Source organism: Pyrus communis, chromosome 2 (genome assembly GCF_963583255.1).
Source record: "Pyrus communis chromosome 2, drPyrComm1.1, whole genome shotgun sequence".
Taxonomy (NCBI): domain Eukaryota; kingdom Viridiplantae; phylum Streptophyta; class Magnoliopsida; order Rosales; family Rosaceae; genus Pyrus; species Pyrus communis.
Genome location: NC_084804.1, coordinates 15,719,954 through 15,740,598, shown reverse-complemented (window position 1 = coordinate 15,740,598; position 20,645 = coordinate 15,719,954). Strand labels below are relative to the sequence as shown.

The window sequence follows — 20,645 nt, the reverse complement described above, 5'->3', positions numbered from 1 at the left end:
AGATCATCTTTCCTCACCTTATATTCAGTTAAGAGTTGATTGATTATGAGCTTGGAGTCGCCATATACCTCAAGAGCTGTGATTTCCATGTTGATCGCCATTTGGAGCCCGATGATCAACGCTTGGTACTCAGCAACATTGTTGGAGCATAGTTCACTCAGTTGGAAGAAGTAAGGTAGTATTTGCCTTTGTGGCGACATGAATACTACTTCTGCCCCCGCTCCGTCTGCTCGTGCGGATCCGTCGAAGAACATCGTCCATGTCGGGAAGATGTCGATGTAGAACACCTCTTCGTCAGGCAAGTTGTCTGAGATTTTCTAATCAGCCAGGATTGGGTGATCGGTAAGAAAGTCTGCTAGCCCTTGTCCCTTGGGACGTAGATGATCTTATATTGATTAAGAAGAAAATCCCATTTAGCGAGTCGTCCTGTCAAGAATGGCTTGAACATGACTTATTTGACAGGGTCAGCTTTAGCAACCAGGTGGATGGTGTAAGCATGCATGTAATGTCTGAGCTTCTGAATGGCAAACACCAAAGCGAGGCACATCTTTTCTATTGGGGAATAGTTTAACTCAGCGCCGGTAAGAGTTTAACTGAGGTAGTAAAGTGCTCATTCTTTCTGGGATTCATTCTCTTGTGCCAATAGTACTCCGATTGAACTTTCCTGAGCAGCAATATACAATATGAGCGGTTTCCCGGGCACAGGTGCCCCCAGGACAGGTGGAGTTGACAAATATTTCTTTATGCTTTCAAAAGCATTATGGCATGCTTCGTCCCATACAAATGGAACATCTTTCTTCATAAGGCTACTAAATGGTTGACAACGCCCTGCGAGGTTGGAGATGAAACGTCTGATGAAGGCTAGCCTTCATTGTAGACTTTTCAGCTCGTGCAAGTTTCTTGGCTTGGGCATGCTTTGAATGGCCTTGATCTTTGATTGGTCCACTTCAATACCACGGTGATTGACGATGAAGCCGAGGAATTTTCCAGAGGTGACGCCAAACGCACACTTTAACGGGTTCATCTTGAGGTTGTATTTTTGCAGCCTTTCGAACACTATTCGCAAATCCTTCAAATGGTCTGATCTTTTCTTTGTCTTAACCACCACATCATCTACGTAACATTCTACATTTTTGTGTAGCATGTCATTGAAGATTTTCTGCATTGCGCGTTGATACGTAGCTCCAACGTTCTTTAGACCAAAGGGCATCACCTTGTAGCAGTTGATACCTTTTGAAGTGCGAAAGGCTGTTAGTTCCTCATCTTCGAGGGCCATGCGAATTTGATTGTACCCAGAAGAGCCATCCATGAATGACAATGCCTCATGGCCAGTGGTTGCGTCCACCATGATTTCAATGATTGGCAAAGGGAAGTTGTCCTTTGGGCAAGCATCGTTGAGGTCCCGGAAGTCTACGCAAACACGTATTTGTCCTGATTTCTTAAGGACAACGACGATGTTGGAGATCCACTTAGGGTATTGCACTTCTCAAATAAAGCCTGCTTCGATTAGCTTGTCGATCTCGACCTTGATTTGTGGGATGAGCTCAAATTGATAGCGTCTTTGAGTTTGCTTTATCGGTCGCGTTCCAGGCTTAACCGCAAGATGATGAACAACAATGATAGGGTCCAAGCTAGGCATTTCTTTGTAGGTCCAAGCAAAGACGTCTTTGTACTCTAATAGCAGCTGGTAATACTCCTCTATCTCATCCGTACTTAATAATGCACTTACGAAGATAGGTTTTGGTTCCTCGTTTGTGCCTAAGTTGAGTTCCTTGAGATCATCAACCGTGGCTTGCCCCCCATCTTCGAGCTGTGATGGTGCAGCAGTGACATCTTCCTCGGGGATTTCGTCTTCTTTGCCTTCTTGAATCATGATGTCGAAGACATCTTGGACCTCCTCTTCAGTGCTGTCTTCTCGAGCTTGTTGGCATGAGGATTGTCTGGTGTGGATGATAGTATGCCTTCTTACTTTCAATGGTCCATTTGTGTCAACCTCTAAGATTGTTTGGCGCTTCATCCTTGAAGGAATCAAGCTTGGAATGTTGCCTTTTTCTGCTAACCCGTCGAGTTTTTCTTCCTTTGGTGTTGTCTTCCTCTTTCTAGAAGGCTTCTCATTATCTTCAAATCTTTCCGAAGCTGACTGTTGTGGAAGAGAGCTAGCTGTGTTGCTTTGTTTCTTAGGTTTTGACAACCTTCTGAAACAGAGCTTTGGGATGTTGACACGTTAAGCCTTTTGAAGACGGAAGTTCGGTCTTGACCACCAATGCGATTAAGCACTGAAATTCTGGGTCTTGAACGGCTTATCCTATCGAAAAATGACGTCCGAGGGGTGGGTTTGTGCTCCTCTTGGTCTTGTTCAATGCTCACACTGACGGATTGAGCACTAGTGTTGTTCGCTTTGTTTGAAATCATCACGGGTGCATTTAGTGTAAAACCAAGTCTAGCTTTGTTGTTGTCAACCCCGTAACCATGCTCCTTCAACTTCTTTTGAGTCTTGGTGAGGTTACATTCTTTGTCACTGATGGTGTTTGAAACCTTCTTTCCATGATTAGAAGAGGAAGCGAAGTCATACCCAACCTTCGACATGAGTTTGTACGCGTTTGGATCAAAACCTTCCTCGGTCATCTTGGTTGGAAGAAAGCTTGATTCCACCCATTTGGTAAAGCTTTAATGAAGCCTTGTGGTAGTCTTGCAACCTTAGCACCGCCTAGCTGTGTTAGAGGTAAAACTACATTAGTTTTGAGCAACTTCACATTATCCTTGTGCCATTGTGTATCGGCTTTTCTTGCTCCAATTTCGAATAGAGATTGACCATTCTTTCTTTTTAACATCGGGATGTATCGAAATATGGGTGTGTTCAGTCCTTTTGAAGGCGTCTAGTCCCTTTGGTTGTTATAGGTTTAGCAGGCTCGTCATTGTCTATGCTTAAAGATGGCACGGCTTGCCCTTTTTGCGTTTTAGGCATGGCTTGCCACTCCTGCTTTTTAGGTGCTGTTTTGCCCGTGGATCTGATCTCTTCTAGAAGAGCTTCGGGCACCATGTCTTCCTCCATGTAGAACTTGGCGTTTGCAAAGTGTGATTCGGCTTCGGTGAATGGCTTGGTGTCGCCTTAGATCACCTTCACTCCTTCTCGGTAAAATTTTAAGCATTGGTGAAGGGTGGACGGTACTACCCCATTTGCGTGGATCCAAGGTCTTCCTAAGAGCAAGTTGTAGGAAGTTCTTGCATCAATCACGTGGAATATCGTGCTTGATTTGAGCTCACCAATAGTCATCTCCACTCAGATCATGCTCATTGTCCTTTGTCTTCCCTGGTTAAAACCCTGGATCAGCAGACGGCTTAGGGATAATTCATCTACCTTGATGCCGATTGTGGTCATTGTTGATTTTGGCATGATGTTTATGGTCGACCCACCATCTACAAGCATGCGATTGACTTTGTGTTCCCTTATGTACCCTGAGACGAAGAGATGACGGTTGTGAAGCTTTAATCCCAGCAGTAAGTCTTCATCAGTGAAGTTAATTGCGTCATGGGTGGCACAACATATGGCACATTCATGTGGCTGAAGCTTCAAGTCTTCGCCGTTGCCTTCTTGCACTTCATGGTCGACGGGACTTGACAAGACTGCTGCTAGTGCTCTTCGCATCCTTTTTGGCAATTGTAGTGCTTCCTTGATACTAAAGTGTGTTGGCAGACCTTCTTCTGGTGTGAGGGTCTTTTCTACCTCAGTGGCGATAGCTTTGCCTTTTGAGGGCTTTTCTATTTCTACTTCAACCATGTGACAAGCGACGGTAGTACACTGTTGGAAAAAGTACTTCGGGAAATACTCATGCAAGGAAACGGGAATGCGTGGCTCCTGCTCCATAGGTTCCCCAGTATATGTTGTCTTATCAACTTTTATGTTTCTTTTAGGCTTCCCATTGTTGTGGCGATGATGATTTCCTCTTCATTCCGCCTTTGGTTGTATGACTCGTGGTTTTGGCTTCCTTGTCTTTTTGTAGGTTACCAATGTCCATCCTTCTTCATCATCGGTATATGCATCTTGGTCGCTTCCCCCCAATGATGGTTGTGCAGGAGGTGCCGTGCAGCTTAAGTGTTCATGGGAATGGTCAGGTGTCGCTTGGAAAGACATGGGATCGAACGATCCAAACGCAATTGTAGTGGTATGCGTTACGGCTGTGTCTTCAAGGTCGAGCTCAATTTGCCCTTATTGTGCTAGCTTCATGATGAGTTCTTTAAGAACGAAGCACTTGCCAACAGGATGGCTCACAATACGATGGTATTTGCAGTACCTAGGATCGTTTATGCGATTCATCTCTTTAGGACGCTTGCATTCGGGTAGCTCGATCACCTTTTTTTTCAGCAAGTCGTATAACATTGCAGCCATGTCAGAGTCAGGAAAAGGGTACGTTTTCTGTTCCAGCTCCCTCAAGGTGCTCTTGTAGTGTCTTGGGTGCGAGAAGGCTCACCTTTCTTTATCTCCTTCGCTTTCTTCTTGGAGGAGATCTTGATGGGCGCTAAGGAGGTCTTGATGAGGGTAGTGTTGACGGTGAAAGCTTCCTTAATGGGCTTCTTCCCAGTCTTATCTACATTTGGGGCGAATACTTTATCCTTCTTGAAGTTAGTAATCGGCTCCTTCTTCCCGTGATTAATGATACTCATCTCTATGTCGTTGCCAACTCCTCAAATGTTCTCAGTTTTATGCCTTGGAGGATGTAACGTAACCCCCAGTGCATGCCTTGAACGCACATCTCAATGGTGGAGGTTTCAGAAAGTCGATCTTTGCAATCCAGACTTAAGGAGCGCCATCTATTGATGTAGTCGACGACAGGTTCATCCTTCCACTGTTTCGTACTGGTCAGCTCTAGTATGCTTACAGTGTGGCGAGTGTTGTAGAAGCGGTTAAGGAATTCCCTTTCTAGCTGATCCCAACTGTTGATAGACTCAGGTTCGAGGTCGGTGTACCAGTCAAAAGCATTACTTTTCAGCGAACGCACGAACTATTTGACGAGGTAGTCTCCCTCTGTCCTAGCATTGTTGCAAGTTTCAATGAAATGGGCGACATGTTGCTTTATGTTGCCTCTTCCATCGAACTGCATGAATTTTGGGGGCTGATAACCCTTTGGCATCTTTAAAGCATCAATCTTCTTGGAGTAAGGCTTTGAGTACAGTACGGAGTCATGTGAGCTTCCTTCATATTGTGTCTTGATGGTGCTTGCGATCATCTCCTGTAGCTGCTGGATAGAGAGAGATCCCATGAACGCCGTTGCTTGGTCTAGCTTCAGCTTCTCTTTGACTTTCTCCTTTGGAGGCTCATCTTCTTCGTTGACTTCTTTCTTTAATAGACCAACATTTGGGTCGACTTTCACGTCGGGCCACGAATTTAGTTGGTTGACGAGTGCAGCGATCTGCAAGTCCTTCTCTTCCACAGTCCGTGTGAGCTTTGGGATTGCTTCATTCATCTGAGCTAGTTGCTCCTCTATTGAAGTTGCTCCAGTGGTCATGACTTGCATGGTTGTACTGTCGCTCGAATCAGCATCGGAGAGTAGGGACTCTGAGTATTTTCTCGGGCTCTCCCCTCTTGGCGCCCTTAGCAAGGCTAGAGTGATCACAAGCTCGTGCCTCAGGTGCTCTTGTTCCTTTGACAGAGTTAATGCAGGGGCGGAAGCTGCGGCAAAAAGAGCTTTTGCCTTACTTCGGGTTTTGATGCAAGAAATATCACCACTTGCGGCGATGATGTTCTTGTTCTTCACTTTGATTGCGGGAACAGCTTGATCCTTTCTTGATGCCATTTGTGTTTTTCGATGATTTGAGGATAGAGATGAGAAGTAGAGAGGTCCCACCAGGCATGCCAAATTTGTAAACATGAACTTTCCTGAAACAAGAATACGTGTACAAAAATAATATTTTATATTAATGATGTTGGGGTTACAATCTCTTTGTAATTTGGTCCTCTGATTCTATCTTCGTAAGGTGTGGGTTTGTGGATGAGCTGTTGATCCAAAGGGTCGTCGGGGCTTGATCTAGGGATGAACAGTTGATGAATGGATCTTGAAGGGGGCTTTTGGGCTTGATCTTGAATAATGGTTGTGCAGATTTCTTTAAGGGCTTTTGCGCTTGATCTTGAAGGTTGATGGATGAGCGGACCTTCAAGGGCTTTTGGGCTTAATCTTGAAGAACGATTGGATGTGTGGATTTGTTGAGGTTGTTGATCCAAATGGCCGTTGGGGCTTGATCTTGAGTTGGTGGAAGTTCTTCAAAGGCCATCGGGGCTTGATCTTGAGTTGGTGGAAGTTCTTCAAGGGCCATCGGGGCTTGATCTTGAAGGAGGATTTGACGAAGAACGAAGAGAGTTTTCTTAATCCTTCGGGATTTGCTTGAGAGCTTTAGAGTTCCAAAGCTTCAAGGTTTTGGTGTGATGTAAATTCCTTTCCCTTTTTTCTCTTGATGGAGAAGCCTATTTATAGGCTTTGAGAGTGAATCACCACAATCCATTTTTTTGGTGAAGTGAGTGGATGTTATAGGTGAAATAAATGGAGTTGGTAGGTGAAGTAAGTGTGTGATGTAGGTGAAATAAGTGTGTGAGGTTGGTGAAGTAAGTGGAAGTTGTAGGTGAAATGAGTGTGTGATGTAGGTGAAATAAGTGTGTGAGGTTGGTGAAATGAATAAAGGTTGTAATTTTAATACATTGGTCAACATAAATTTCAATGTCTACAAGAAGTCCTACACTCTCTGAAGACAACAATGGTCAATGAAATGACCAAGGATGCCTGTGAACGCCTTCAACTTTTATGGGAGGTGCTCGACTTCTTCAGATTTTCTTAGGATGGTTGGAACCGCATGTTCTATCCGCTTTGAGTAAAAGCAGTTTATGGAAAGAGCGGGACGAGTCAAAAAATTGAGAGAGGATGTGGATGCTTTGGAGAATGAACTGAAGAGGCGAAGCGGAAGGGTTAGGCTAATTGTTGTAGAGATACATCTTGAGACACTCAGAAGAGAATAGCTAAGAAACAAGGATTGGAGGAGACAAGTAAGATGAACAATGAGCTAGGTTATGGGAGGCACTGGTATTTATTTTATTTGTAATCGTAATATTTGTAAATGTTGACAACATATTTCCAAATATGATTTTTACCACCTGCAAAAGTAAGAATAAAAATACTTAAAAATACTTGCAAGAGTACAAGGTTATCATAGTATAGCAGCTCAAGTAAGGTAGTTTTGCACAGTGACTGATCCTAAGGCAAAGGGTCAAGAAAGTCAACGCCACTATTCTTGAACAACTTGGAGTTGGCCTTCTTTTCGCACTATTACGGATACGAAAATAATGGGATGTCCATGGAGTTTTGAAAAATCCAAACATCTCAGAGATGGAGAGGTAGAAATTTATCGAGTGAACCACAAGAATTAGTCACTTCAACAGTCTTCGATGGTTAATACGGGTATCTAAAAAACAAACCAAATGGATGTTTGTTGTCCCAACCATTCTTGTTAGTCTCGATCCTGATAAGGAAAATGGATAATTTATAAAAATAAAAATAAAACAAAAGAAAATATTTTGAAAATCTATTTAAGCACTAGAATTATGCCATCACCTTAACAATCATACGTAGTTCTTACAATTACTTATGAATTACCTATGCATATTTGAAGGTTAGGCTTTCCTAATATATATCCTACTTGTAACCTCCATCCTACTTGTAACCTCCAACATAGAACGTATATCTAACATGCAACCCATCCGTGATGTCCAGATCAAATGTGAACATGCAAGACTCATTAAGTTTTGTGAAAACCTTTTGAAAAACCATATAACCCTTAAGACGTGTCGTCCATCCTAAGAAGTTACACATATTAACCACAAGAAGTCTTAGTCAATTTCAGGGACAGCCCTTCGCCAAAATTGCATCAAATTACTTTTCTAAATATCCTAATACTGGCCAATCACTAAAACACTTAGATAGTATGAACACTGTGAATCGGTGATTAATAACTCAAAACCTGCATGGATAATATCATAAGTAAATTGAAAAGAAATTACATATTCTTGCTAAGGCTTGTGGTCTCACCCTAGCAAACGAAACTAGTTATGAATAATCATAAAACAAAATATTATTAAAAACATGGATTAAAACATTTTGTAAGTAAAAAGTCTGAAATTCTCCAAAATAATGCGCTCTTCTCTCCCTCTTCTCCTAAACCCTAATGGCTAAAAAGCCTTATTTATATCACTACAAAATAAAATCCATACTAGAAAACGTCTTATAAAAACTAAGAAACATAATAGAATAAGTTAATTAGGAAATAAAACAAAATATTATTAAAAACATGGATATAAAACATCTTGTAGGTAAAAGGTCTAAAATTCTCCAAAATAATACGTTCTTCTCTCCCCCTTCTCCTAAACCCTAATGACTAAAAAAGCCTTATTTATTCCACTAAAAAATAAAATCCTTACTAGAAAAGGTCTTCTAAAAACTAAGAAACATAATAGAATAAGATAATAAGGAAATAAAAAGTTTTCTATTTAAACTGGAATTCGGACTGTAGAGAAAATCCATCTTTTGACCAACCAAATCTACTTCAATTTGGTCCCAAAATATCTCTTTTTAAAGCTTGAGACGTTCCTAACAAATCCTCAGAAGGAATCTTCCTCAAAATATACCATCTTGACCTTCAAAATACCCAAAACGTCCAGAAACGTCAATTTGGGAAAGTTACGCGCTAGACATTTATTTCATTGCCACGGTCAAACGGCTTGGTAGAAAAATCTGGAATTTTGATACAATCATCTTAAAACACTCACGAACATCCTCCAATTAGAATCACTCCAAAATTCATCCGTTTGATCACTTTTTGCTCAAGAGAAAGTCGAATGTCCTATATTAAAAATACATAACAAAGTTATACCAAAATAACCAACAAATTATAACTAAGATTTGGGTAAAATATAAAGTATAAAATCGACTCATCAAAATACCCCAAACTTAGCTTGTTGCTTGTCCTCAAGTAAAACAAAATTGAAAAACAAATTAAAAACTAACAAACTACAAACTTAAACAAAACTTGAGTAAGACAATTTTCACCTTCAAGTCGCAAGCCATGGAAAATGTTAAAAATTAGAACATCATTTCAAAAGTTCCAACCAATCCCACCACAAAGTCTAAGCCATACATAATCAATTAGGGAAAAGAAAAAAAAAAAAAAAAAACAAAGGAAAACTAACGAAAAATCCTCAAAAACTTTTATTTTAATGAAAATGACAAAATAAATGTATAAGTGAATAGTACTAAGAGTGACTTTTCAAGGTAAAAATATCCTTAACGTTAAAAGTGAATAGTACCATGAGTGTTTCGTTAAGATTCCAAAAAAAGATTCATGAACTTCTTTTGGTGTAAAGTGAACCAACATAGTTAAGAAAACTCGATTAAAATCTCTACCTTTCGTCCTCTTTATTTAATACTTCTACACATACTATCTTGATGTATTTTTTTGTTCTTTTCGAATTTTTTTTCTTTTTCATTTCTTTTTTCATATATACTTTTTTTAGTAATAGTAGTGGTTGTGCAATGTCAGTTCCCTTAAGCTTTCGATCCAACCCATGTAATGAGCCTTAGGTCAGTTCCCTGGCAACTACACCAATTTCTTGATAGGATTTTTCAAGGTTCTAATTCCATACAAAACATAAATATGCATAAACAAAGTTCGGTGTCAGATAGCTTTGTGATCGTGATCAGGTTCTCCCAAAAATGAAAGTTATTTGAAAAAAAGTCACTGGTATACTTTGAAAGACGGATACCTTCCAACGCCATGGATTGAACTCCAAGTGATCCTTGAATGTGTTAGAAGTTAAATGAAGAGCATGGGTAACAAGCAAAATCGTCTAGCCAGCTGGTATTGTGTATCCTTCAAAGCATTACGAGTACTTTTATGTATGAATTAACAAAGGGCCTAACCGATTTGAAATTGAGGACTTACCCTTTACTGGGATATCTTTCACTGCTTTACGAAACAAGCCTAGCATAGCGTTACTCAGCCTAAGAGTTTCATTGACAACCAGTATTTTTCCAAAGTCAAGCAAGTTATAACACTTTCATATATATACTACTGTTCAAGGTAGCACAGAACATGTTGAGCTCAAAGAACTGACTTGAAGGGTAAAATTCATCGATTTATATCGTCCCAGGTAAGTGCAGAATTTTGGTCTTATCTATTTTTGAGAAGCGCCTCATGCTCAGCCTGATGACAACTTATTATAGTCTGACATAGAGAAGATGGGAACATTTCAATATATATGTAGAATGCCTAACTTGCCCAGGGGGACTTGGTTGGTCTGATCAACCCTAATTGCAACAGGGAGTTGATCTCTTCCTTGCATAGCTCTTCGTCATTAGGCATTTCTGGATGTGATGGTCTGGTGAGGCATTTTCCATCCTTGCTTGTATGGAAGCTTTGCGAAATGATGTTCTCATTCCCATAACTTATTTGGAACATCAGCACAACATTCAAGCAGAAGTTTTCTTTCTTCTTCATCAGAGTCATCTGATGACTTATTACAGTCATCAGATGACTCTGATGAAGAAGCAGTCTTTCCCATCCAGGCAACTTACAATCCCGGAGATTCATTCAGGCCACGCCTTTGCCTGATAATAACTCCACCAAATGAAGGCCCAGTTGTAATCACTGCGTTAGTAGATACTAGTGCCTCCATATCTACTATACACAGAATATGCCTTCTTAGAAGCTGTTGGATTCCCACACAAGCCTCATTCATGTCAGCATCAGGAACTTTTCAATCACAAGCTTATTAAGCCTCTTCTATGTTCGCTCATAGACTCCCTTACCCATAAACTTTCTTTCCAGTACGATCATTTTACAACAGGATCACTACAACAATGAGAGGGAATCTCCTTTTATAACTCATCACACTTTACTTTAGTCATACTTATACTTTACAACACATAGATTCCTTACTTTATGTCACACCACACACTATTCTAAGATACTTCTTATTTGGTTGTCACTTCATGTCTTGTCGGTGCCACATGTCGGTGATTGCTTGCTAGAATCTTCTAGAATAATCTCATGCATGTTTGAACTAGAACAATCTAGTTCCTTTGCACCTGACCTTGGGCTGGGTTTAATAGGCTGGTGTTGATCTTTAACAAGAAATGGTAACGCAAACAGTTTTGGATGCACATGCCAGTGCAGGTTTGCCGGTGCCTTTGCCTAAGAATACGTTTGTTTTGGTGTATCAAAAGAGATTGCAGAGGAATAGAAGCACGGTTGCGTCTAACCGAAGAAAGGACATCCTTGTTTGAAAACAATGTGGATCTACTTGCATATGCTTCTCTGAATCCAAGCGCCCCCTGGTAGCTGAAAAGAACTGAGAGAGCTTCTCGTCATTCTGTTAGTTTCTTTGGTTTCATTTTCAGATGGCTTCCAATGATTCAAGGGAACCTACTGTATCTCCCGAACGGTTGTCTGCCTTCGCCTACGAAGGCGCCTTCCATCGTTTACAATACGATTTGAGGCATTAGCCTTAACAGTAGAATTCTGTATGATGTTAATCAAACCGTCCCCAGGTTACTGATAGCTGTACTATGCTTAACCCAATCTCAGGCCACATAACCCAATCTCATCAAATCAGAAACTTTAAACGGTGGGACTCTTGCATATTCTTTATTACTGAATCGCTATTAGGATCAATTCCGATTATTCCCGAATAGGGTGAAAAAAAAAAATATCGCATATCGACAGATGTAGGATAACCTACCAACAGTGTAGAAGAAACCATTATAAACCAGACCACGTGACAACGGTGGGTAATCAACAGTCCGAAGTATAGCCCAGGTAAACGCAATTGACATGTTCCCCGTCAATCAGTCCAGTTTACCAATTACAGCATCAACGACCTCTTGGGTAGTGCTGACTCCTCCGAGATCTTTTGTCCGATACTTGCCTTCTAATATTACTCGCTTCACCGCTGTTTCAAGTCGATCAGCAAATGAAGGAAACTGGAGATGCCTCAACATCATTGCTGATGATAGAAGCAAAGCAACTGGATTGGCCTTCTTTTGCTCCCACAACTTTTCATTTCCGACATTTCCTGCCGAAGCACCTTGCTCAAAAACAGCGTGATCAGCACCCACATTTCCTGTAGTTACCAAAGAGATAATGAGGCACTGTTTAGAAGAAACCGACTACAAGAACAAGATATATTATAAGTGGGCTTCAGCGCTTAAAGCTAGCAAATGATCTTTCTTCTATCAAGGGGTGAAGTAGATATATCATGACGGTGTTAATAAAAAAACACAACTTCAACAATCGATATAAAATTTGCAAGGCCTGGCAGCATAATTTAATCAATTAAATTAAACAAGAGTTTCTACCTCCTGGCATGACACCAGTGCCTCCAGCAATACCAGCTGCCGTATTTGCCACTAGATTTCCATAAAGATTGGGAGTGACCTGCAAGACATGAGACAACCTCTGTAAATGGGACAGGAAAAAAAGTAGCACATATAACCAACTGTGAAGTTCGAAACCAGGCAAACATCTATTTTAAATTTCAATAGACAACTCATTTTTAGCTCAACAACATAGATAGGTCTTTTGGCTAAAATGAAGAGCAAGCATGAAGCATCCGAAGCTGAGGGTTGGGCCCAGATAAATACGTTTTCTCAAATGCAAGATGATCCAATAAACAGAGCCTTTTGCCAGTGTGGGGTCTGGGAAGTGCCACATGAACAGTCTTACCATTTTGTGGAAAGGATACTTCCCATTTGGAACCCAGATTACAAGGGCAAATACCAAGTCCTAGATTCAATTTACCCTTCCCACCAGCTCCCAAGGAACAGAAAAAACCGAGTTCATGATCAACATATGAAACAAGAAGCAAACTCATTAGAAACACAAGATTTTGATCCAAGTTAAAACAGCAGAACTAGGAATTCACATTAGGAAACAAGGTATGAACAGACTATCGCACTATTCGTGTTTTATTCGACTATATGAATCCAGGCTGATATTTCACTTGAGCGCATCCAGATTGTTCTTCTTTTCCCGGCTTTAAATAGAGCATTACTATCTTTCTATGCTTACTTCTCGACCTACCACATCCACTCCACATAGACATCAGACTCGAAAAACTCAGTCAATGTTTTGATGTGACTCACAGGTTTTAAACTCTCATACTCTTTTCCATTTACTCTTTTACTTCTTCATAGGTTATCACAATAGCATAATACCTACAAGAGCTACTAGCCCAAAGTGTAGCTCAATGCTGGCCAGTCTTGACTTTTTAGGCACCAATAAGGTTAACAAGCCCAAGCTGTGAAGTAATTCTCCACTTAAAATACATAATTTCTTCAAATCAAAACTAATAGTAAAAGAGAATGTCTAATTTGCATCATCGGTTGGCGTATGAACCTTTGCAAGATTCTCAACAGACGATTCTGACATGTCACAAGCACCTAATAATTCATCTTATATCCAGCCTTTGTATTACGGGTCAAACCCGATCTGAAGCATATAAGAAGATAAGAATAGAACCACTTCTTGACTAAACATTAGAAATGGTTTTCACAATTCAAATCATAGATACATCTCACAAATTCACAATTCAGATCACAGAAACTCCAAAGCTCGAAACTTTTCACATTGGCATCATTTCAACAGCCAAATAATATTTAAAGGCGAATACCAGTAATTGCAAATTCATCACAATCCAGTCAACTGCAGTCAACCAAGTATTTCCAATAATTCCTAGTCGCAGATCATCATTCCAAGAAACCTGAACTTTGCTTAAAATCGAATCAACCCAAGTTCAAGATTCCTTTGCTAAAGCCTAAAAGGAAAATAGAACAGGGTGAGATGAAAATTAAATTCCTTGGCAGCCGCCCCATCTAGGCAGCAAGTCCATTCCAAAGCATTTTTGAACTAACGTCTTATTAGTTATTCCAAGCTCTTAAATACAAGAGAGAAGGACAGAATTTGTTACTAAACAAACTCCTAATCACTAGGCGTCTACATCTGCCAAACAAAATCCTAGTAACCGATGTCAGACCAAGTCCAAAATTAAACCAAATTATCCACACTTAGTCAAAGCAAAAAATAAAACTTTAATCATGCCACGAACACATCCACACTCCAAATATAAAAACCATATTCACAAAACAGAATTCTGAGCTGAAGTCGCATTACCATCACATCAAATTGCTCGGGCTTCGAAACAAGTTGCATACAGCAATTGTCCACGATGATTTCATTGTAATTAATACTTGGGTACTTTGTAGCAACCTCTCTGCAGGACTCCAAGAACAACCCATCAGCCAGCTTCATAATGTTGGCTTTGTGCACAGCAGTCACCTTCTTCCTGTTGTTCAAATAGGCATACTCGAAAGCGTACTTGGCGATTCGCTCCGAGCAGAACTTGGTGATCACCTAACACATTCACAATCAATTCCCAATTTTCACAAAACTGCAGAGCGAAAGATTGAACTTTGGGTTTTTGATTACCTTGAGGCTCTCAACGACGCCAGGGACGACCTCGTGCTCGAGCCCGGCGTATTCACCCTCGGTGTTCTCTCTAATTACGACAATGTCCACGTTCTCGTGGCGGGTGGGGAGGCCGGGTAGGTTGAAGCAGTTTACTAGCGAAGCGTAAAGGTCGAGCTCTTTTCTCAGCTGCACGTTGAGCGAGCTCACGCCGCCGCCCACCGGAGTCTTCAGCCCGCCCTTCAAGCACACATTGTTTTTCCGGATCGACTCGATCACCTCCGGCGGGACCCGCTTCATGTCGCCGTGGACGTCGTAGCGCTCGAAGTACACGGGGGCGTGCATCGCTTCCATGACTTGCTCGACGGCGTTGGTTACGAGCGGACCGATTCCATCGCCGGGTATCAGGGTTACGGGCCGAGGGGCACCATCGCCGGGTCGGGGCATGTAGGTGACGGATCGGGTGTTCGGGAGGGGTTTGGGAAGAAATGGTGCCGGCGTGAGGCGGTACGTGAGGTTTTTAAAGATCGGGAGGGTCCGGCGGGCCATGGCTGAGGGTTAGGATTTTGGGTTTTTCTGGACGGAGTAGGTTGTCGGATTTGCGAAGGGTTTAGCTGCAGAGGAGTTGAAGTTGAGCGGGTGAATGACTAGGGAGGGGAATCGGAAAATATGAGGACGTTGGAGGACTTTTTTGCAATAATGCCACGTTCGCATTTCTGGGTGGACTAGGTTTGACTTGTCTTATTGTCCTAATAATTTCAGTGCTCCTTTTTTGAAGGGTACATGCCTAAATTTGTTGGAGGCCTCTTAATCTCTTTTCCTTTCATTTCCTTCTTATTTGAAATGTTACGGTTAAATCACGTCAACATCTTATATTAATTTTTTATAAAAATAATAAAATAAAAAACAAGGTGTGAAAGAAAGAAAGGAAAGAGAATGAAAATAAAAAGAAAGAGAATCTAAAACCTCTCACTTTTATGTACCATTTCACATGCATTTCTTCCGCATCATTCTCTTCACTCTCCTGTATCCTTATCGAAGCCTACAATCTTTATTGTATTTTCTATATATTTTTAACAAAAAGTAAACTAAAAGGAATGATAAACCCGTCATTATACTCTTACACTCATTTGTTTAATCATTTTCGTTGTTTTCATTTGACCTATTAACTCCAATTACTAGAAACAAAGAAGAGTAAGATCAGTAAAAATTCGTCTTTAGAGAGACCAATAAAAATTAAAATATCATATTACAAGGTTCAGTTTATAGAGAAACATCAACAAGAATTAAAGGGTAAGATCGGTAAACTCATCTTCCAACCATAGAAAGTACACATCAATGAAATACAGAAGTATGTGATTCTGAAAACTTCTGGTTATAACAAAATATAAAACTGGTTTCTTCTTGATCCCGATAGAAAGTTGACGAATCTCGTATGGAACCACCGTGCAGACCTTACAAATAAAACCACAGATCATAGCAGTCCTCTGCAGATTCATCTACATGGTTTCTTAGTTTCTCACAATCATCTTCTTTCAGGTGTAAAAAACAACTAAACTGCAGGATTTACGTATCAATGAGTTGAGGCAGGAGGAGGAGTAGGAGCACCACCCAATCCCATTTTTTGCCCCAGTACTGCGAGCTGCTCCACAAACTCCTGACCTGTGAGTATTTCTGTTGTTCCGTATATAACATGCTTGACAGGTTGCTGACGCTGCGCAAGCTCTTGTAGGCTCCCGTACTCCACATAATTACCACCTCCAATCATGAAGACGATAGCTTCCTTGAAAGGTCCTTTTAAATGGCTGCTACCTATTCCTGAGCTTGACTTCGGAGCACGAGGATCAAACACAAGATAGGAATCAATTTCTGGATTCGGCCTCCCCTCCACCAAGGCCTCCACTGTTCTTGTTAGTGCTAGCTGCCTATCATTGGATAAAAGATTTTTCACACCTGCTGTCACTGCGCTTATTGATTGCCCATAAAGTTTCTCTGCCCAATCGACTATGTTACTTCTGTTAGCAGAATTTGCTGATGCCAGTGAGACATTCAGCGCCTTGATCTTCTTCACATACTGAAATGCACTGGTATCAACCTCAGATTCCCTGAGGGCTGCTTCCACTGCTTCCACTTCTTGTTGATTAATGGTTTCAGAAGAAATAAGATACATGATTGAAAACCGCAGCTTATCCATCTTACTCCCTTTCCCTCTAAGCACACCTAAAAGTTCGCTGCGATCAATGCCTCCTCTAACCATCATGTCATACTCCTTTTTAGCAAAAGAATCGAGCAGTCTCTCTTTGATCTCACTCAACAACACAGTTGCAATGTTGGTGTGCTTATCAATCACCTGCTTCCGCGCAGTCAACTCTGGCAATGAGTTCACTGCACTCATCAAATGTTTTGTGTTCCCAATCATGTCTGTCCCATCAAACTCAGCTCCATCATTCCCACCAGTTCGTCTATTGACCTCATCAACATCCCTCTTATACTTATTCAATTGGGTCTCGATCTCTACTGCTACTTCTGGAAATTCTAGAGACCCATTTGCTACCCAAAAGGGATCTGAGCTATCTAACTCATACGACTTCATCCCACCCTTTTCACCTTGAACATTCAACCTATTAAGCTTCAATCCAAGAATATCATGCACCAAGGGCCGGTACCTGAAATCATGCTGTATTCCCACAGATAACTCAAAATTACGGTCAAATATACACAATATGGGGCGCTGGAAAGAGCTCACAAAGTTTCCACCTTCAGTAAACAGATTGTTCTTCGACAACAAGTGGTCACGAAGTCTCTGATCCAATGCTGATGCTACCATCTCAGCTGGACCACCACGAGGGCACCTGACAATTGGCACAACAGCAAGAGTAGCCAAAACACAAAACAAGCCACCAACTATCTTTTCAATAATCTCCTCAATCTCACGGTCCCCTGCCTTGGGATCATTTAACTGAACATAAGTGTTCTTCTGTGCCAACGAGAACAAATTATCTTCCAGTGTAACAAACTCCAAGTACTGATCATGCACCTTTGAAATCCGATGAATTGAATCTGAATTCAAAGTCCCAGATGCCAGATCCTCGAGCAGTGGGCGGGGAACCAAGGACGAGAAGTTCAAATGGAAGCTATCATACAGCGAGTTCGAAGTGTCAGCAATGATCCTCTGAATGTTGGAATGGCTGGGTTGGACAAAGTAGACAGCAGGCACATCATGGACGGGTTTTCGGTCCTTGTCAATCAGGAAGTACAGGGTCACACCGTGCTTACGAAGGTCCTTGACATGGATCAACGGGGAGAGTATGTTTTGGCAAAACTTATCATAGATCAAGATCTTATAGACCTCTTCATTGGCCATACCGGTTGCATTAACGGGTTGGTTCAGATTCAGCATGCGGGTAATACATTCTGGATCCAGAAACCATAGATCAAAATCAATCATTTAAACAAAACCCGGAACAATTATGCAGAATTAAACAAACCCAATCGAGCAAATTAAATGAAATTTCGTCACAGCTCTTAAACCAATATCACAGATCAAACTCAACGCACAAAACCCAGAAAAAATAAACACATTTCATCAATTATAATAGTAATTCCGGTAATAATTCATCTGGGTTTTCTCTATTAGCTAAATGGGTTATCGATTCAATCCAGTATTTTTCAATTTTTGCTTCCTTGGTTTGATTGAGGCAGAGAGATCTGGAGAGAGAGAAACTAAAAGGGCAAAAGAGTAATTTTACCTGTTTGCCTCTGCCGCAGATTGAGTGCCATGGCCGTGAAATCTACTTCCTCCGGCGAAGCAAAGACTCACAGATTCACTCTCACTAGCAATTTTCTGTTCGCTTCAAATTTTATGAATTCCAAACAGCTCTGCAAATGTGAGGGTCTATACTGTTCGTATACGGCCGTTATCAGAGGAAGAGTTCTATGTAGCTAATAGGAGACCGCCACGTCACGTATAATAAAATTATGTTCATTGGTTGACCACGGAGTCTTGACCAATGGAAGCCCACTAATAAAACAACATACACGTAAGTGGATGGTGTGAAGAGGAGAAGGAGAGGAGTGCGGTAGCGGTGGGTGTGGAGATGGCGGAGACGACGCCGTTTCTGAGGAACAGATACCAGGTGCTGACTGCAGAGGCACGGCAAGAGCATTGCGAATGAGAGAGGCATCGTTGTTTCTTCCATGGTTGTTTTTTCTCTTCCCCCCTCAATTTTCCTTAATTACTTGTTTGGCCCTGCAGTTTTTGAGGATTTAGAATTTGACACAGGAAAATGGTACCCGCCCAGAATATCAATTGGCGCCAGAAGGTGTAAGTCGGGCACAATCATCTGGACAATCATTCCAAAAGGCAAAAGGTACTATTTTCTGCTTTAAGATTTTAATCATTTTGCAATTTGTTTCACATTTCAAAAAGTATGAATCTTTATGTCTGCAAAATTGGAAGTTAGGAAATGTGAATTAGGGACTGAAAATTTGGTAGGGTTGAAGATTTAACCGAAAACCGGAATGTTGATGGAAAGAAGAAATGGGAGTTTGAGTAGTTTGTAGATGTGCACTGTGCAGGTACTTGAGGAAAAGAACATACCACTTGATAATGTTCGGATTTGCTACTCCCGTTTTCGAGAACAACTCACACGGCTCAAGTTGTTGCATCTGTCTTAAACACTGCATTTCAGGGTGCTCAATGCAAGGTAAGATAGTCCTTGAAAAACCACCAAAAGGAACGCTAGCTTGGTTGGTTTCTGCTTGACAGGAGCGCAGCTGATCGATTTTGTAACGAATGTAATTACACTACAATGGTCAGGACTAATTTAAGATTTCAAACCTGTGATTTTTTTTTTCCATTTGTTGGTTTTCTGGACAGCTGATGGAAAATCTTCGCAAACGCTTCTTTGGTCCTTCGTATGACTCATGTCACACGGTAAAGTAAGTCCATTGGTGTTGGTGTAGTTTTTTCACTGATTAAAGTGGCAGATTGATGGCTTTGTCTATATTGTTGGGTTTATAGGTGGTGCTAACTTATTATGATCATCTGTCGTAATTCTGTTCTCCCCTTTGCTGATAGTATCACGATATATGGGCTCTTGATGAGAAAGATCCACTCATGAGACCGGCAGAGGGAGGAGAAAGCGTCGATGATGTTGCGTGCAGACTTGCAGAAGCAATGGAAACTATGGAGTCACAATTTCAAGGGTGTGTGTATAAATACGCGTTTTCTATTCCTGCATTGTAGTCATGTTTGCAATACATCTATCTTAATTATAGAAACATCTTATTCTTATGCTCTACATTGCATATCATTGGGCACATTGGCATTGCAAAGACATGAAATAAAATGTCTAGTTGTGGCTGCGGAACTCAAAAAGCCTATTTCCGAATAATTTCTACTTAAAGAAAAAAGAAACATCCGTCGACCTTAAGAATTCAAAAATAAGGATGAAAAACTTGTAGCTGTAATTACTCAGTTTGTTTGCGGTTCTTGAGAGATTATTCAATTCAGTTTCTCAGTTGAGAGGTTTTTTCTGTTAGTTGTACAAGACCGTCGGTTTATCCAGCTGTGTCACGGCTTTCCACTTTTAACTGCCATAAGGTTAAATTAAATCATACCTTTTCTTGCCTGCGTACTAAGTGTGACTTTGTCTGTTACATGTGTTTGTTCATTCTGTGCACGATCTTAGTTGTTAGTCACGACGATACCCTACAAATCTTGCGGACAATACTCAATGCTGCCAAGCTAAACGCAGGATCCAGTCACACTGATCTGTCATCAAGAATTCAAGCGGTTCGAAACCCTCTCATCTTATCACAGCACCGGAAATTTTCCCTGCTTACTGCAGAGCTCCGGGCAGTGATATAAGTATCATCTCTGAAGAAACTTTCATCTTTCGTTTGTAGTTTGTCAAAAACTAAGATTATGGATAGTGTTAGTTGTAATTGAAAAGGATTAAATGAAGTATATACATGGCATGAGCTAATTAAGAGCATGTTTGCCATCACCTTGAAATTTTTCGTTGCTCGCCACATTTACGATCAGATTTGTTCACACTTCGGTGATATGTACAACTCATCACAGTGGCTTCGCCTTGATTGACCATTTTTGAACAGTGCTTGAGAATTGGGGGCCGGAGGAG

The 20,645-nt window shown here is 41.0% G+C and overlaps 2 protein-coding genes and 1 long non-coding RNA gene across 4 annotated transcripts; 1 reads left to right on the top strand and 2 right to left on the bottom strand.

Moving 5' to 3' along the window:
- Window positions 1-11,646: 11,646 nt before the first annotated feature.
- LOC137726478 (isocitrate dehydrogenase [NAD] regulatory subunit 1, mitochondrial-like) lies at window positions 11,647-15,162 on the bottom strand. The gene is made up of 4 exons (XM_068465415.1): window positions 14,521-15,162; window positions 14,206-14,445; window positions 12,393-12,471; window positions 11,647-12,157 (listed from the first exon to the last, which is right to left on the bottom strand). Exons 1-4 carry the CDS (start codon window positions 15,046-15,048, stop codon window positions 11,883-11,885), a joined length of 1,122 nt encoding a protein of 373 aa, XP_068321516.1. The 5' UTR covers window positions 15,049-15,162; the 3' UTR covers window positions 11,647-11,882.
- A 537-nt stretch (window positions 15,163-15,699) lies between these two features.
- Window positions 15,700-18,374, bottom strand: LOC137725592 (SEC1 family transport protein SLY1-like). Its single transcript, XM_068464328.1, has 2 exons — window positions 18,249-18,374; window positions 15,700-17,913 (listed from the first exon to the last, which is right to left on the bottom strand). Exons 1-2 carry the CDS (start codon window positions 18,277-18,279, stop codon window positions 16,073-16,075), a joined length of 1,872 nt encoding a protein of 623 aa, XP_068320429.1. The 5' UTR covers window positions 18,280-18,374; the 3' UTR covers window positions 15,700-16,072.
- A 190-nt stretch (window positions 18,375-18,564) lies between these two features.
- Window positions 18,565-19,704, top strand: LOC137726319 (uncharacterized). 2 transcript variants are annotated; one of them, XR_011067611.1, is made up of 4 exons: window positions 18,565-18,699; window positions 18,782-18,869; window positions 19,078-19,205; window positions 19,580-19,704. It is a non-coding gene; the product is annotated as an uncharacterized lncRNA (long non-coding RNA). The 2 variants fall into 2 exon arrangements; XR_011067612.1 differs by having other exon boundaries at window positions 19,063-19,205.
- Window positions 19,705-20,645: the final 941 nt, after the last annotated feature.

Bases quoted from the DNA above. Each gene is read 5' to 3' on its own strand.
- LOC137726478 (XM_068465415.1), bottom strand. From the start codon at position 15,048: ATGGCCCGCCGGACCCTCCCGATCTTTAAAAACCTCACGTACCGCCTC. The intron at 14,446-14,520 runs GTAATCAAAAAC...TGAATGTGTTAG, and splicing joins GCGTCGTTGAGAGCCTCAAG to GTGATCACCAAGTTCTGCTC. The intron at 12,158-12,392 runs GTAGAAACTCTT...TGGTAACTACAG, and splicing joins CACTGGTGTCATGCCAGGAG to GAAATGTGGGTGCTGATCAC.
- LOC137725592 (XM_068464328.1), bottom strand. From the start codon at position 18,279: ATGGCACTCAATCTGCGGCAGAGGCAAACAG. The intron at 17,914-18,248 runs GTAAAATTACTC...TTCTGGATCCAG, and splicing joins TCTGCGGCAGAGGCAAACAG to AATGTATTACCCGCATGCTG.